Consider the following 15,932-nt stretch of genomic DNA (forward strand, 5'->3'; position numbering starts at 1 on the left):
TGCCGTAAAGCATATCTCTAAATGTTGTTATAAAAATAGACTAAGCAAGATGGCTGCCCCCATGATATACAAAAAAAAAAAAAAATACAATCATAAAATAGAAAACAGACAAGTTACCAGTCACAGCATTGATTGAGCAAAGTTTTGGAAGCAGAACAGGTAGAACCAATGTGCAGAGCTATCCGAGCTGCGTCCTCTCTCCTCTGAAGCTCAACTAAAAACTCCTCCCTCACCCAAGGGACTAACTTCCTAACCAGCGTGTAAGGTGTGCTGTGGTTGGGTGGAAAGAGTGCAACAGAAGAGTGGATAGGGGAGAGGTGATAGGACAGAACAAAGGAAAGATCCTACTGGTCTACAGAAACTGGCATACATAAATACAATAACCCTTTGAGACACTTTAGCCGTGCAGCTTCCAGGTACAGGTGCACAATACAGCAATATCTAGTGGTCATCTTCAGTAACACTCCAGCTGCAATAGGACTACAAAAGGTACAGACTTTTACGAAGGATGTGGATAATAGTAACACCCCTAGTGGGACACCACATCTCCATCAGAGCGGATCACGGAGAACAGGAGACATCAGTGGACTTCCCAACAATCAGGACGTCATTCAAATAACACTAAACAGCACATAAAACATTGTATCACATCCACAGTACATAGTAACACATTGTACCTCAAAGTCCCGGGTGTCTTGGATGGGTTGGCACAGAGCGGGGTCAGAGCAGGGGCAATCACCCCAACAGAGAGAAGCCCCTAGAAAGAGGAGCAGCCCCCGCAGCGTGCACCCATACATAATGAGCCAGCTACCTGCCCTACAGGGTTATAACAGTGCTGAGGAGGGGGTATTATACTGTAAAAGGGGATGGGGTGGCTTTCACATTAATATTAAATGTGTCATCACAAGCGAGTCATCTCAGCCTGATGTCTAGCGAGCGGCTGATCACACACAGTCATTGTTAGTCCTGATGCAAACAGCGGGGGAGACTTACTAATCCAGTAGTTATGGGGAATTTCTGGCGTAATTCTTTGATCATTCACACAGCGGCTGTTCTATAAAGTTCCCTGATGAATAGTGGGTGATTTGGAAACACGTTGGGACAGAGGGAAGTGGAGGTGTGAGTGGGATGAGCCAGAGTAGGGAACCTTAGTGGTCCAGGTCACTGGTTTAAAAATGGATACAATGGAAACTGAATAAAATATTCAGTATTGTGTTAAAATTTAGAAACCATTAGATATTGCAATGATTTCAGGACAATCTCAATATAAAAATGTAGTTTATTACAATAGTCATAGAAATCTGAAATATATGATAGTAAGAGATGGCAACACATTACATGAATTGCAGCTGGCAGAATCCCTTTAAGAGTGTGTCCATCTTAATTTGCATTGGGCGCCACCCTGCGTTCACCAATCTCAATCTCGAGAGTCAATGGGACAGGCAGCCTCCATGCCATCCTCCTCTTCATTAATCAGATCATTGAGAACACATGAGCTATTAGAGTGGAGATCCAGGATCAATTACCGCTCATTCATCTGTAGCTACAGCAGACGTCCTGCAGCATATAGTGATATCTGTATGTAACAGGGTTGGTCCATTACAGGCTGCATCCCATCCCCTTCCTCTATGGTTGTTCCATCCCTGTAATATAGCACTTAGTAGTTGTCCTAGAAGAATGGGTGATGCCACTAGGCGGCCATCATGGCAGTAAGGCTTTCCACATGGCTGCAGTCTGTTGTCGGGCTACAGGATCATCAGAGTAATCCAGCACATCCGCCTGCCACATCCCAATCCCTCTGAGACCAAGCTTCTTGACATATGCCGCCTTCAAGGAAATACTTTGCGGGTCATCGTACCAAACCTGATGGATATTTCCCTTAGTGTCCTATTGAAGCAATAGAAATATGAGACGTACATTACTATACTCAGCCACATACATCACAGAGACACCGTACAAGATGTGACGTCCACTACAGACCTTGTAATTGTAAAAAGGAGCTTTCTGGACCTTGTCCCATAGTCGGCCTGTCAAGGAATCATTGACCTGCTTCATGATGGCGTTGTATCCCATCTGAGAGCCCTCGAGGTTGACGCCCTTGGCACTTCGAAATGATGTTTTCCCTTTGCATTGATTATCCTAACGGGAACAACATAATGAAAACTAATGATCAATGAATGTAGTGACAGGTCTATAGGTTATTGGTGATATAACAGACAGTGAATCAGGATGGGATCCATATCACTATCCAACCTAGATGGGATTGCCGGCTGTTCCGGTTATCACTGGGATCCCATTATTGTGTACCCGGGCCCAGTGCCGAATTCTCTGAAGGGTCAATTTGATGTGTGATCAATGTAAAAAATGAACAAAAAATGGACCCCCCTCATACATCGCCCCAGGGATTACGTTTGGCTCTATACCTCTAAAACTAACGGCCTTGCGGAAATCTCTTATTTTTTGTTTCGCCTCCATGGGAAACCTTAACCCCTGAAAAAAACTTCTCCAGGCACCTGGGGAGCAGCGTCAGGGAGCGACATGGAGATCAGAGGCAGCCAGTGTATAAGCCGAGTGCCGAGCAAAGGAAGCGCTTTACTTTGTAACGTAAATTCGCTCAACTCCAGTGTCTCCTCCAGAAACCTCCTACCTACCTCATTGCCCACCTCTCCCTCTAACCTTTCCCCCACATGTTTCCCCCAAAAACGCAAAAACTTTCAGCATGAATAATGGCATTTTTAAGCTAAATATACACACCAAAGAATTTATTTGCAATTCTTGGTTTTTTTTGTGGGTCACTTAAAAAAAAATAAAATAATAATAATATATATATATATTATTTTTTAATATTATAGTATTACCTCTGTTAAGTTATAACAGATGTAGTCATACCCGTACCAGGGGACGCCCATCACAAGGTTCTTGGGATAGACCCCGATATTAATAAACTGCTTGTAACCTAAAAGAGATTGAGAATAATATGTGAACCTTACTGGAAACAAAATGCCATTGACGTATTATAGAGATGCATCTGTTACTGGGGTTGCGGGGAGACAGCTATAGTCATTGCAGACAGGATCCGGCTTTCTCCGATTAACTGGAACTTACTGTGGATTTTGTTTCTTCATAACATTATGAACCTATTATTAGGATTTCTGCTGTTATTACAGACCACAACAACCAATATCAGAATACACTGAAGTATTTGCCCCGTATGCTGGACACCTGTTATTAGCACATGTACCAGGGACATCATATATAGCACCATAGCCCAATGATCCATATACCCCAGCCCTTATAATCTCAGACGACTGACCAGCAATGGTTTGGTTGAATGCCGCGTTGGCTGCAGCTAGATGTAGATCCCAGTTCTCGGGTGGTTCATCATAGGACATAACAAACAAGAAGTCGCACAGGTCCCCTATGGCCGTATAGTTATAGCAACGGTCGTAAACACAGTTAGGAGCATATGTAGCATCAAAGGTCACCTACAACAGTGTGAACACAGAATATAAGAATATAAAAGGGCTGTAAGAATATACAGTGAAAAATATACACATTGCTATAGGAGATGGAACTGGTCTTGTGTAACAATAAGTCAGATGGAGAAATAAGCACCAGAGTCAGTGGAACAGACTACAGGTCGCAGATGTAACCGGGCCTCTAAGCCGGGGCAGCCCACAGGCCCCTCTTGCCACACAATGATTATATTTTCCAGTATGTACTGTGATGCTATGGTGAGCTAGGCAGTGTGTCTTCTTCCCCAGTAAGACAATAGAAGGCAATCTAGGACACTCACAAAGCCACACTACATATAGGGGAGGACTATTATTGTAGCTTGAAGGCCATAGACTGCTATATGCCTGGGACTTCCACATTTAGGTGGCATTTGCAGGAAAAGGGCCTGGTGCCGTCATTAAAGCAGTGAAGCAGAGGGATAACTACTGGAAGGGGTACACAAAGGAGGGTAACTTATGTGGTAGGCACACAGGCAGCTAACCACTATGAGGGGGCAAACTACTGTAAGGGGGCACAAGGCAGCTAAGTACTGTGTGGGGGTACAAAGGAAGCAAACTAAAGTGGGAAAAAGGGGGATATCCAGGTATGGGGACAAAAAGGGGGCTAACTACTGTCTGGGGGGTGCAATAAGACCTGCTGAGCACTATTAGCATGTGGGGCTTTATTACCATTTGGATTCTGATCTGGGGTCTGTATTATTTAGGGGATGATTCTGGTAAGAGGTCTGTTAGTTAAGGGGTCTATTCTGGAGTCTCATGGTTCTTTTAGTTTTAGGCAGGGATGGGGAACCTGAGGCCCTGTAGCTGTTGCACATCTGGACAACCTTTGTCGACAATGTTTGGTCAACTTGTTACGTGCTACACATGGAAAATGCAAAGTGCTGATCTAATCGTTACCTGTGAGCCCGGGATCTCCATATGGAAAGCCTCCGTGGTTTCCTCCACCAGTGCAGTCAAAGCATAATACTCAGCACTACCAGTGGACACCTCTTCTTCTATATCCAGATTTATTCCATCCATATACTGATCCTTTGCCAGCTTCACCTGCTCAGCTATCCAGGCGGTTCTATTGTGCGGATCCACAATATCCTTCAGTGGAACATTTCCTGAAACAAAAACATGAGGAACAATGGCACCTGTGAAAATGATCTTGGGATCCTGTCTATCAGCAGGGGTGGAGGTCACTTGTTGGAGCACTACAGCCCCTTCACTATTGTTCAGGACATAGCACCTTAACAGGGTGTACCTTAGGGGAACCCCCTCTATCACCAACACCTCTGGGAGCGTGAAACTGTCCTGGTGTGATTGGGCTGCAGTGCACCACAAGGCCCAGCCTACCACAGGTGTGCCCAACTATTTCACCAGCTCTCTCTCTCTTCTGCATTTACCTTAAACAACATTAACCTGAAGGCTGGCTGTCATCTGTTTCTCCCAATAAAGGGGTTATTCAGTGTTAAATAACATGGCCACTTTCCTCCATAGACAGCACTACACGTCTCCAGTTTGGCTGTAGGTTTTGCAACTCGCAAAAGCAGCCCCCCGCTCCTTCCTGCTTGCTGTCGGTGAATGTAACAGCACAGGTAGCGAACAGGGAACGAGGACCTGACAGGTTTTATTACCCCCGATCAGGACGGACCCCATCGCTGCCCTTTAGACACCCCTGACACCTTATTTTGTGATCTTAGGCTGGGTTCACACCGCGTTTTCAATGCATTTTATGCAAAAAACAGGATGTAATTGGTTTTTATTATACGGTAATCACTTCTTAGATGCCCATGTGACCAAGTTCCCTGTATATCAGGTTCTTACCTGTCAGGACAAATCGAGCACCTTTGGAGTGGGCAAAGCACATGAGCTCTGGGTCAAATGGCGCAAAGAGAGCAACTGTGGTGACGTGGTCCCAGTCATAGTTCTTCCAGTATTTCCCTCGGACATGAAACACATAGACCTGGTAGAAGATATAGAACATCCAGCACTTCTAATGGGACTGCTTCATCATCATTGTCAGAACCGCAAAAATGGCAGACCTGGGGGGGGGGGGGGGGGTTGGGCTCTTGGCTGCCATAGCAACCTATCCGCACCCTACCATTGCATTGCCGGGGCACAGAGGAAAGCCTCATCCCTCTGACCAATTGGACTTCAGTACTTATCAGCTGCTGTGATGTATTCAATACAGTGATGTATTCTCTCCAGTCTGATACAGCGCTCTCTGCTGCCACCTCTGTCCATGTCAGGAACTGTCCAGAGCAGCAGCAAATCCCCATAGAAAACCTCTCCTGCTCTGGATGCAGTATATACAGGGCCGGCGTCAGCACCCGGCATACTCGGGCAAGTGCCGGGGCCCACAGTGCCTCAAGGGGCCCCCCGACACTTGCCCACACCATCTCTTCCCCTCTCCCTTCCCTCTCACTGCGCACACACACACTGACACACATTGCACTGTGTGCAGGTGGTGCTGTGCTGTGATTGCACACATCATTACCTGAGGCTGTGGGGGGAGGGGGGATGACCCGGGCGCAGGGATGAGGGGGGCGCTGGTGAGCCACTGAAGTCATATTGTGGCTCCTCCAGGCCTCTCTATGCGTCGGACCAGAGGAGAGGGGGGCGGGGCTCACTGCAGGCAGCCTGTAGAGGCCAAACAGCAGGTCAGGGCCCAGCTGCCTGTGCTGTGCTTCCAGCTTCCCTGTGCTGCCTCCCCCCTCCTACAGCTGTATTCCTGGGTCTCCTGACCTCCACAGCGGCCCAGGGCAGAGGGAGATGAGACAGGTGACAGGAATGCTGCCTGACAGATACAGAGGTGAGTGTATGCTGTGACTGGGTATAGATGCATATGTGTGTAAGTCTGTATGCTAGTGGTGTGTGTATGTGTGTCTGTCTGCCCGTGTTTGCTGGGAGTAGGAAGGTTTTAGGGTCATCTCTGGATTATCTGCTACAGTGGATTTATTGCAGATTTCCCCCTTTACTTTCCATGGGGGAGTCACAATATGCAATAAATCCACTGTTGTATTGCTATTTTTTCTGTTAAAATGTTTTGCAGGACTTTGTAGAATAGCAACTTCTGCACCTGCATATCTATCTCTCCATTTAGTGTATATAATACACCTACACAGAATGGAGAGATAAATACACACTCATACAGGAGGGGGATAATAAGTATATAATACACTGCTGATCACCTACACAGACTGGAGATATATACACACTCATACAGGAGGATAATAAGTATATAATACACTGCTGTATACCTACACAGAATGGAGAGATAAATACACCCTCATACAGGAGGATAATAAGTATATAATACACTGCTGTATACCTACACAGAATGGGGAGATATATACACACTCATACAGGAGGATAATAAGTATATAATACACTGCTGTATGCCTACACAGAATGGAGAGATAAATACACACTCATACAGGAGGATATTACGTATATAATACACTGCTGATCACCTACACAGAATGGAGAGATATATCCACACTCATACAGGAGGATAATACGTATATAATACACTGCTGTATGCCTACACAGAATGGAGAGATATATACACACTCATACAGGAGGATAATACGTATATAATACACTGCTGTATGCCTACACAGAATGGAGAGATATATACACACTCATACAGGAGGATAATACGTATATAATACACTGCTGTATGCCTACACAGAATGGAGAGATAGAGACCCTCATGTGATGCCACATGATTTGCTATACAAAGGGGCCCGCTGAGGCTCTGTCGCCCAAGGACCCTCCAAAATCTGGAGCCAGCCCTGAGTATATATGTATATATATAACTGTATATTGAATGTGAAAGGAGGCCATAATGCAATGGTTTCTGTGACACTACTGTTACTAGCAGGCAAAGGCTGGTTTACAGATTGTCACACACACCTGGCTGTTAGGCAGCAGCGCCACCGCCAGTCTCCTGAGTGTACTGCTTCAGATAGTGAGGAAACTCAACAGGTGGGAGGAGCTATGCTTAGGAGCTCCATATAAAAGCCCAGCTGTGACAGGAAAGATTTGGACTATGATGCCAGCTGTGAGGAGGAGAACATTAGAGGGGGACACAGCTGGAGGGGCGCGAGGGGGGCACAGCTGGAGGGGGGAGCACAGCTGGAGGGGCAAGAGGGGGGGGAGCACAGCTGGAGGGGCGTGAGAGGGGGAGCACAGCTGGAGGGGCGTGAGAGGGGGAGCACAGCTGGAGGTGAGAGGGGGAGCACAGCTGGAGGGGCGTGAGGAGAGGGGGAGCACAGCTGGAGGGGGGAGCACAGCTGGAGGGGCGCGAGGGGGGAGCACAGCTGGAGGGGCGTGAGAGGGGGAGCACAGCTGGAGGGGGAAGAGGGGGGGGGAGCACAGCTGGAGGGGCGTGAGAGGGGGAGCACAGCTGGAGGGGCGTGAGAGGGGGAGCACAGCTGGAGGGGCGTGAGAGGGGGAGCACAGCTGGAGGGGCGCGAGAGGGGGAGCACAGCTGGAGGGGCGTGAGAGGGGGAGCACAGCTGGAGGGGCGCGAGGAGAGGGGGAGCACAGCTAGAGGGACGTGAGGGGGAGCACAGCTGGAGGGGCAAGAGGAGAGGGGGAGCACAGCTAGAGGGATGCGAGGGGGGAGCACAGCTGGAGGGGAGAGGGGGTAGCACAGCTGAAGGGGCGCGAGGGGAGAGGGGGAGCACAGCTGGAGGTGAGAGGGGAGGATATAGCTCAGTGATGGCTAACCTTGACACTCCAGCTGTTGCAAAACTACAATTCCCATCATGCCTGAACAACCAAAGATATGGCTTTGGCTGCCCAGGCATGATGGGAATTGTAGTTTTGCAACAGCTGGAGTGTTAAGGTTAGCCATCACTGATATAGCTGGAGTTGACAGGGGGAGCACAGCTGGAGGGGTGAGGGGGAGCAGTCAGTCAGACAGTGTGCAGACAGGGAGACTGACACTGAGTAGAAAGGACTGAGCAGTAGGAGAAGAGCTGAGAGGACAGACCTGAGGACATATTGGAAGATGATAGAGATAACTTGGACTCTGCACCTGATAGTAAAGTCTCACTGGTTAGTAGCATTCTCAACACTGGTACGGCACTGTAAGTAGAGGGGCTGTGGTGCACTAAAAGGCCCAGCAATCCCACAGGTAGTGACATTCTATATCATCTAATGGCGCTGTGCAGAAGGAGAGAAACCCTGGACTACCACTGCCATTCCTACTACAACCACTATCCTCACCTGCACCATTCCCCCCACATATCTGGCCCACTGCTCTGGACAGTTCCTGACATGGACAGAGGTGGCACTGTGTCATACTGGAGAGAATAAGCCACTTCCTGCAGGACATACAGAAGCTGTAAGTACAGGAGGGCCGGAGCATGGACGCAGGCATATGAGGAGGCCCGCATGACTGGGGTTTGTAGGAGGCGCACGCAGGGCGTAGGGGGCGGAGCTTAGCTTATAAAACTACCTGCGGTTTGCGCGCCAATTCAGTCAGCGGGAAGGTCCTCTCAGCAGTTGGTCTCCCGCAATGGCCGCCGTTATGGATCTCCTGGAGTAGCTCTGGGCTGCTGCCGGTACAACGGATGCGGCCTGGCTGCAGGAGCGGCTGCGAGGTCTGTTGGATGAGGTCCCGTCGGGTTCTGGCTCCCGTCCCTCCGCCTCTCTACCTCACTCATCTCCCACTCCTGTCTCTTCCCCCCCCCCCGCCCAGGCCTCCCGGCAGGTGGCCCAACGCACCCGTCCCCCTGCTCGTCTTAGCCCAGAGCAGGAGGCTCTTGGTCCCAGGCGGCGCTGGCGGAGCCCCTCCGGGGACATCCGGGCCGAGTCCCGCGGCCTACAGCCTCCGGCAGGCGGGCTCGGTCCGGTAGGAATCCGCAGAGGCGGCCTGGACCCGCGGCGAGGCGCAGGTCCCCCCCCCCCCCCCCGGCAGGGGGGCGGGGCTTGCGCCCGCTTCCACGGCAGCACACAGCACCTCCACGGCGGCGCGTCCCGGCGATGCTCCGGTCGGGCCGCCGGCTTCCCCGCCTGACTCCCTGACCCCCTTTCTGAGCAGGCCCCGTTCTGGGCCGGGGACCCGGAGCAGTACCATGACGGTAGAGGTGAGCGGGGTGCCGCTCCAGGCAGCCTCCCAGCTGCATTCCCAGACGGCCTCCCTGCAGTGGCTCCATGCAGCCCCTCAGCAGCATCTTCAAGGGGCCTCCCAGCAACGAATCCGGGCAGCGGGACACGGTTCCCAGGCGGCAGAGGTTCTTGCGGCTGGGCAGAGGAGCTCCAGCTTTTCTGCGGATCGGGCAGATGAGGCGGCCCCCCTAGGGGATCCAGGACCGAGCGACCAGCGTTTGGATTCTCCACAGCCAGCTGGTGGGCCCACAGCACCTACGCAGCTTGGTGAGTGTCTGTCTTTGTCCCATCCTTTTCCACCTATATTGATGTCGCAGGGTACAGAGGTTAGGCCCCCGTTGGGTTCCCCGGGTTTCTCTGTTAGCGGTTTGGGGGAGGGTGCTAGCAGGTATGGAGATAGTATCAGTGAGTTATTGGGGAGTGTGCGGGAGCTGCTTGCCTGCTGTGAGTCGGGTCTGGTCAGGTTAGTGGGGTGTCCCCGGTGCTGGCATGGGTGAATGAGCAGTCGTCGGGGGTGGTGGGGGCTAGTACGGTAGTGACTAGTCAGGGTGTGGGGGTTCCTAGCGGTAGTGGGGTGGCAGTTTCGGTGCAGACGGAGCAGGAAAAAGTAGAGCAAGTGCGTTTGGATGACAGAGCAAAGGGTGAGGTGTATGTCTGCTTTGAGGGACCGTTGGGGTCGCATTTGAAGAAAGACGTTCGGGAGAAAATATGGAAGGACGAATATATTGAAATATTTTCGCTCCTTCCGCTGGAGAAGTTTAACCTAGATAAGGGAAAAAAGGAGGATAGCAAGAAGAAGGAGGAGGAGGAGAAGAGAAGGTGGCGGTTGATCCCTCAGACATTCGGTAACTGGCTGCAGGCGTTTGCCATTTTGGCAAGCGTTATAGGGGAAAAGACGCCGGAACACTGTTCTGCGCTTTTCTGCTATATGGACGCCATTGGAGAAGCTCATCGTACATACGGCGGCCAGGCCTGGCTCCGGTATGATGAGCAATTTAGGCAGCGGAAGGCGATAAGACCGAGCACACGGTGGGATCACAAGGACATTGGTCTTTGGCTTAGGGTTATGGCCCCGACGCGGTATGGGCACCCCTTTCAGGGAGGGGCCGGCAATGCCGGCCAGACGAGTGGTTCGGGATCGTCAGCTCAGTCCGGGCAGCAGGGTGGCCAAAAGTCAGGAGTCTGCTGGCAGTTTAATGACGGCCAATGCAGATGGGGTTATAGTTGCCGGTTCAAACATGCCTGTTCCATATGTAATGGTACAACCCACGGGTCAGCTAAATGCTTTAAGAAGGGGTGGGGTAGAGGGGCTGGGCAGGCAAATACCCAAGGGGGAGACGCCGGTGAATCTGTTTGCGATGCTCCCGCATCTAAATAGATTCCCCGATAGACAGAGGGCGGACTTATTGATTGCTGGTTTCCGTGATGGTTTTATAATTCCCTCCCCCTCCCATCATGTCTCCTCGTCGTTGAGGAACCTTAAGTCAGCTTATTAGTTTCCCTGGGTGGTTAGTGAGAAGTTGGAAAAAGAGGTAGCCCTTGGACGGATGGTGGGCCCTTATCACCTCCCTCCCGTAGATGGCCTGATAGTTTCGCCCTTGGGAGTTGTGCCTAAGAAGGAGCCTAATAAATTTAGGCTTATACACCATCTTTCGCACCCCAGGGGTTCCTCGGTGAACGATGGTATAGACCCGGACTTGTGCTCCATGGTCTATACGTCGTTTGATACAGCGTTAAAATGGGTCAGGTTCTATGGCAGGGGGGCGTTGATGGCTAAAACAGATGTGGAAGCGGCCTTCCGTCTGTTGCCGGTGCATCCTGAGAGTGTCAGCTGCTGGGGTGTCATTGGGACGGTGCATACTTTGTGGATCGGTGTCTGCCTATGGGATGTTCCATCTCGTGTGCATACTTCGAGGCCTTTAGTTCGTTCCTGGAGTGGGTGGTGCGGGACGTGGCTGGTGTCGCGTCGCTGATCCACTACTTGGACAACTTCCTGTGCATTGGTCCGTCGGGCTCCCCCATCTGCCGGTCATTGTTGGGTACTGTGGAATGGGTAGCCAGATCTTTTGGCGTCCCTTTGGTGCCGGACAAGACGGAGGGCCCCACTACTGAGCTCTCCTTCTTGGGAATCACCATCGATTCCCTGGCATTTGAGTGTCGGCTGCCAGAGGACAAACTCCTTTCCTTGCGGCAGGGCGTTAATAAACTGGCGCGTCAGAAGAAAGTTCAGCTAAGAGAGTTACAGGCCTTGCTAGGTAGGTTGAACTTCGCCTGCAGAATCATCCCTATTGGGAGAGTGTTTTGCCGGAGGTTGACAGCTGCTACGTCCGGTGTAACGGCTCCTCATCATTATGTTCGCCTTACTAGGGAACATAGGGATGATTTGGGGGTTTGGGGGTCGTTCCTTGAACAGTATAATGGCAGATCGCTGATGATGTCAGAGGTCATGGATAGTGCTGACTTCGATCTTTTTACTGACGCGGCGGGGAGTGTGGGTTTTGGGGCCTATTGCCAAGGGCAATGGTGCGCGGCGTGGTGGCTGCCCGAATGGGTTGGCTCGGCTTTGGGACGGAACCTGGCATTCCTAGAACTGTTCCCCATTGTGGTTTCTGTGTTTGTGTGGGGTGAAGAGTTTAGGAATAGGAAGGTTAGGTTCAATTGTGACAACATGGCGGTGGTATCAGCCATCAATAACCTGACGGCATCTTCTCCTCCGGTGATTCGGCTTCTTCGGTGTCTGGTGTTGGAGTGCTTGAATCTGAATGCTTTGGTGGTTGCTGTGCATGTGCCGGGAATCCTTAACTCAATTGCTGATTCTCTCTCCCGCTCGCAGTTCGACCGATTTCGGGAGCTGGCGCCAGAGGTGGAGTCCCAGGGGCTGGAGTGCCCTCGTCACCTATGGGAGCTGGGCTTCGAGTGGCAGGGCAATTGATTCAAGATTCCCTGGCACCGGGTACGTGGAAGTCCTATGTGTCCACCTGGGAACTCTGGGAGGATTGGTGTCTTGCTTTGGGGGGGGTTGTGTCGGATGAGGATAGGGGTTGGAGAAAGGGGTTGGAAGGGATTGGCCTTGGGATTGTGGTGTATGGAAGCCGTACTCTGCAATACCAAAGTCATGGAAGGTTCTCCATATTACCTTTACAAATCTGTGTAACTTTCTCACACCTGTTTGATTTTTTTCTTTTCTCTGGAGTCCCCCTTTAAATGGCTAGGATCACAGTTATCTTTGCAGAGGAGTATCAGCTGTAATATACAGCTCATGTGCCACCCAGTGCCATACACACACACGCATACACACACACATACACACACACATACACACACACATACACACACACACACACATACACACACACATACACATACACACACACACATACATACACACACATACATACACACACACACACACACAGCTACATGGCACCTGGAAAATAGATTATACTCCACCATGTGCAATTTGCAGCAAATCCAGCAAGAATCCATCACTGTGCATGCTGTGAATATCTGCATCATGTCACCGTACTGGAGTTGGTTTCTTATTCACAGGATTTCTTTTTTTCCTTCTTCAGCCATTATTCTTAGAGAAAAATTATAATAATAATAACTTACCTGTAAGTGAGGAGTCCTGAGGGGAATGGACATAAATATGGCAACAAAGAACCCATGGTTGGCATAAAAATGGGCATCAAAGTGAAAACACTAAATTGTGATTTAAAAATCTCTGTGTAGTATCAGTGTGATGCGGGGTCCCCCCTCTCTGTGTAGTATCAGTTTAATGTGGGGTCCCCCCTCTCTGTCTATTATCAGTGTGATGCGGGGTCCCTCTCTGTGTGCTGGCAGTGTGATGCGGGGTTCCCCCTCTCTGTGTAGTATCAGTGTGATGCGAGGTCCCCCTCTCTGTGTAGTATCAGTTTGATGCAGGGTCCCCCTTCTCTGTGTAGTATCAGTTTGATGCGGGGTCCCCCCTCTCTGTGTAGTATCAGTTTGATGCGGGGTCCCCCCTCTCTGTGTAGTATCAGTGTGATGCGGGGTCCCCCCTCTCTGTGTAGTATCAGTGTGATGCGGGGTCCCCCCTCTGTGTAGTATCAGTGAGATGCGGGGTCCCTCTCTGTGTGCTGGCAGTGTGATGGAGGGTTCCCTCGCTATGTGTAGTATCAGTTTGATGCAGGGTCCCTCTTTGTGTAGTATCAGTGTGATGCAGGGTCCCTCTCTGTGTAGTATCAGTGTGACATCCCTCTCTGTGTAGTATCAGTGTGATGCGGGGTCCCTCTCTGTGTAGTATCAGTGTGATGCGGGGTCCCTCTCTGTGTAGTATCAGTGTGATGCGGGGTCTCTCTTTGTGTAGTATCAGTGTAATGCGGGGTCCCCCCTCTCTGTGTGCTGGCAGTGTGATGCGGGGTCCCCCCTCTCTGTGTGCTGGCAGTGTGATGCGGGGTCCCCCCTCTCTGTGTGCTGGCAGTGTGATGCGGGGTCCCCCCTCCCTGTGTGCTGGCAGTGTGATGCGGGGTCCCCCCTCCCTGTGTGCTGGCAGTGTGATGCGGGGTCCCCCCTCTCTGTGTGCTGGCAGTGTGATGCGGGGTCCCCCCTCTCTGTGTGCTGGCAGTGTGATGCGGGGTCCCCCCTCTCTGTGTGCTGGCAGTGTGATGCGGGGTCCCCCCTCTCTGTGTGCTGGCAGTGTGATGCGGGGTCCCCCCTCTCTGTGTGCTGGCAGTGTGATGCGGGGTCCCCCCTCTCTGTGTGCTGCCAGTGAGAGATTAGTCGTCCAAAGTCAATTATGTTTTTAAATCACAGTTTTATGTTTTCACTTTGATGCCCCTTTATATGCCAACCGTGGGCTCTTTTTGCCACATTTATCTCCAGTCCCCTCAGGGACTCCTCACTTATCGGTAGGTTATGATTATTATAATTTTTTTGCAATAAGGGTGGGTTCACACTACGGAATTCTCGCGGATAAACTCCGTAGAATTCCGTCGGATGTCCACGTGCACGGCCGACGGAATTCCGCGGAGTTTATCCGCGAGAATTCCGTAGTGTGAACCCACCCTCATAGTCACTAAAGAAAAAAAAAATCCTGTGAATAAGAGACCAACTTCAGCATCGTCATCATGTCCTGTCTTTACTGCAGTGTGTGAATTGCATTTTGCATTGTATTATGTTGTGGATTTAAGGCACTAAATCTGCTACATGTAAATACGGCCATAGCTGCTGCCTGCAGACAAGTAGCTCCACCTGATCACTACTTTACTAAGGGCCCTTTTACACAGAAAGATTATCTGACAGATTATCTGCCAAAGGTTTGAAGCCAAAACCAGGAACAGACTATAAACAGAGACCAGTTCATAAAGGAAAGCCTGAGATTTCACCTCTTTTCAAATCCAGTCCTGGCTTTGGCTTCAAATCTTTGGCAGATCATCTTTCTGTGTAAAAGGGCCCAAACTCATGTCCCCTATGCTGACCCTGCTGGTAGCAAAACAACAAATGTCTCAATCAGAGCCGATCACAGAGAACACGAGACACCAATGGACTTTCCCCACACCGCCCCAACAATCACAGCACAACAATAAGGAAGTTACTCAAATAACACTGAGCAGCACATAATACATAGGAACCGGCTCTGATACATAGTAACACATTGTACCTCAAAGTCCCGGGTGTCCTGGATGGGTTGGCATAGAGCGGGGTCAGAGCAGGGGCAATCACCCCAACAGAGAGAAACCCCTAGAAAGAGGAGCAGCCCCTGCAGCGTGCACCCATACATCCTCCCTGTATATCATCCAGCAGGGGAATGAGCCGGTTACCTCCTATATAGGGAAGTAACAGAGGAGGAGGAGGGAGGTGTTATATAAGGGGAGGGGATTCTTTTACAATATTAGTAAATGTGTTATCAAGAACAAGTCAAGCCGGCTGTACCGGCAGTATGTAGCTGTTCACACACAGTGATTAATAGTCCTGGGGCAGATTTACGTCTTTCCAGTCTGGAGAGCAGGAGAGGTTTTCTATGGGGATTTGCTGCTGCTCTGGACAGTTCCTGACATGGAACGAGGTGGCAGCAGAGAGCACTGTGTCAGACTTAAAATAATACACCACTTCCTGCAGGACATACAGCGGCTGATAAGTACTGGAAGACTTGGGATTTTTTTAATCAAAGTAATACTACTTTATTTTCCTGCGTATAAGACTACTTTTTAACCCAGGAAAATCTTCTCAAAAGTCAGGGGTCGTCTTATACGCTGGGTTTCCTCTTATAGGGCGGGTGCTGAAGAACTTTGGAAACGGACTGGAGAATTTTCCCATACAGTGGGGGAA

General features: G+C 50.4%; 1 protein-coding gene across 1 annotated transcript; it reads right to left on the bottom strand.

The window, feature by feature from the left end:
• Positions 1-1,261: 1,261 nt before the first annotated feature.
• LOC138799837 (di-N-acetylchitobiase-like) lies at positions 1,262-15,423 on the bottom strand. The gene is made up of 7 exons (XM_069981528.1): positions 15,265-15,423; positions 5,325-5,463; positions 4,413-4,621; positions 3,314-3,485; positions 2,859-2,956; positions 1,981-2,139; positions 1,262-1,887 (listed from the first exon to the last, which is right to left on the bottom strand). Exons 1-7 carry the CDS (start codon positions 15,382-15,384, stop codon positions 1,702-1,704), a joined length of 1,083 nt encoding a protein of 360 aa, XP_069837629.1. The 5' UTR covers positions 15,385-15,423; the 3' UTR covers positions 1,262-1,701.
• Between the last annotated feature and the right edge of the window lie 509 nt (positions 15,424-15,932).

Source organism: Dendropsophus ebraccatus, chromosome 8, assembly GCF_027789765.1.
Source record: "Dendropsophus ebraccatus isolate aDenEbr1 chromosome 8, aDenEbr1.pat, whole genome shotgun sequence".
In the NCBI taxonomy this organism is placed as follows: domain Eukaryota; kingdom Metazoa; phylum Chordata; class Amphibia; order Anura; family Hylidae; genus Dendropsophus; species Dendropsophus ebraccatus.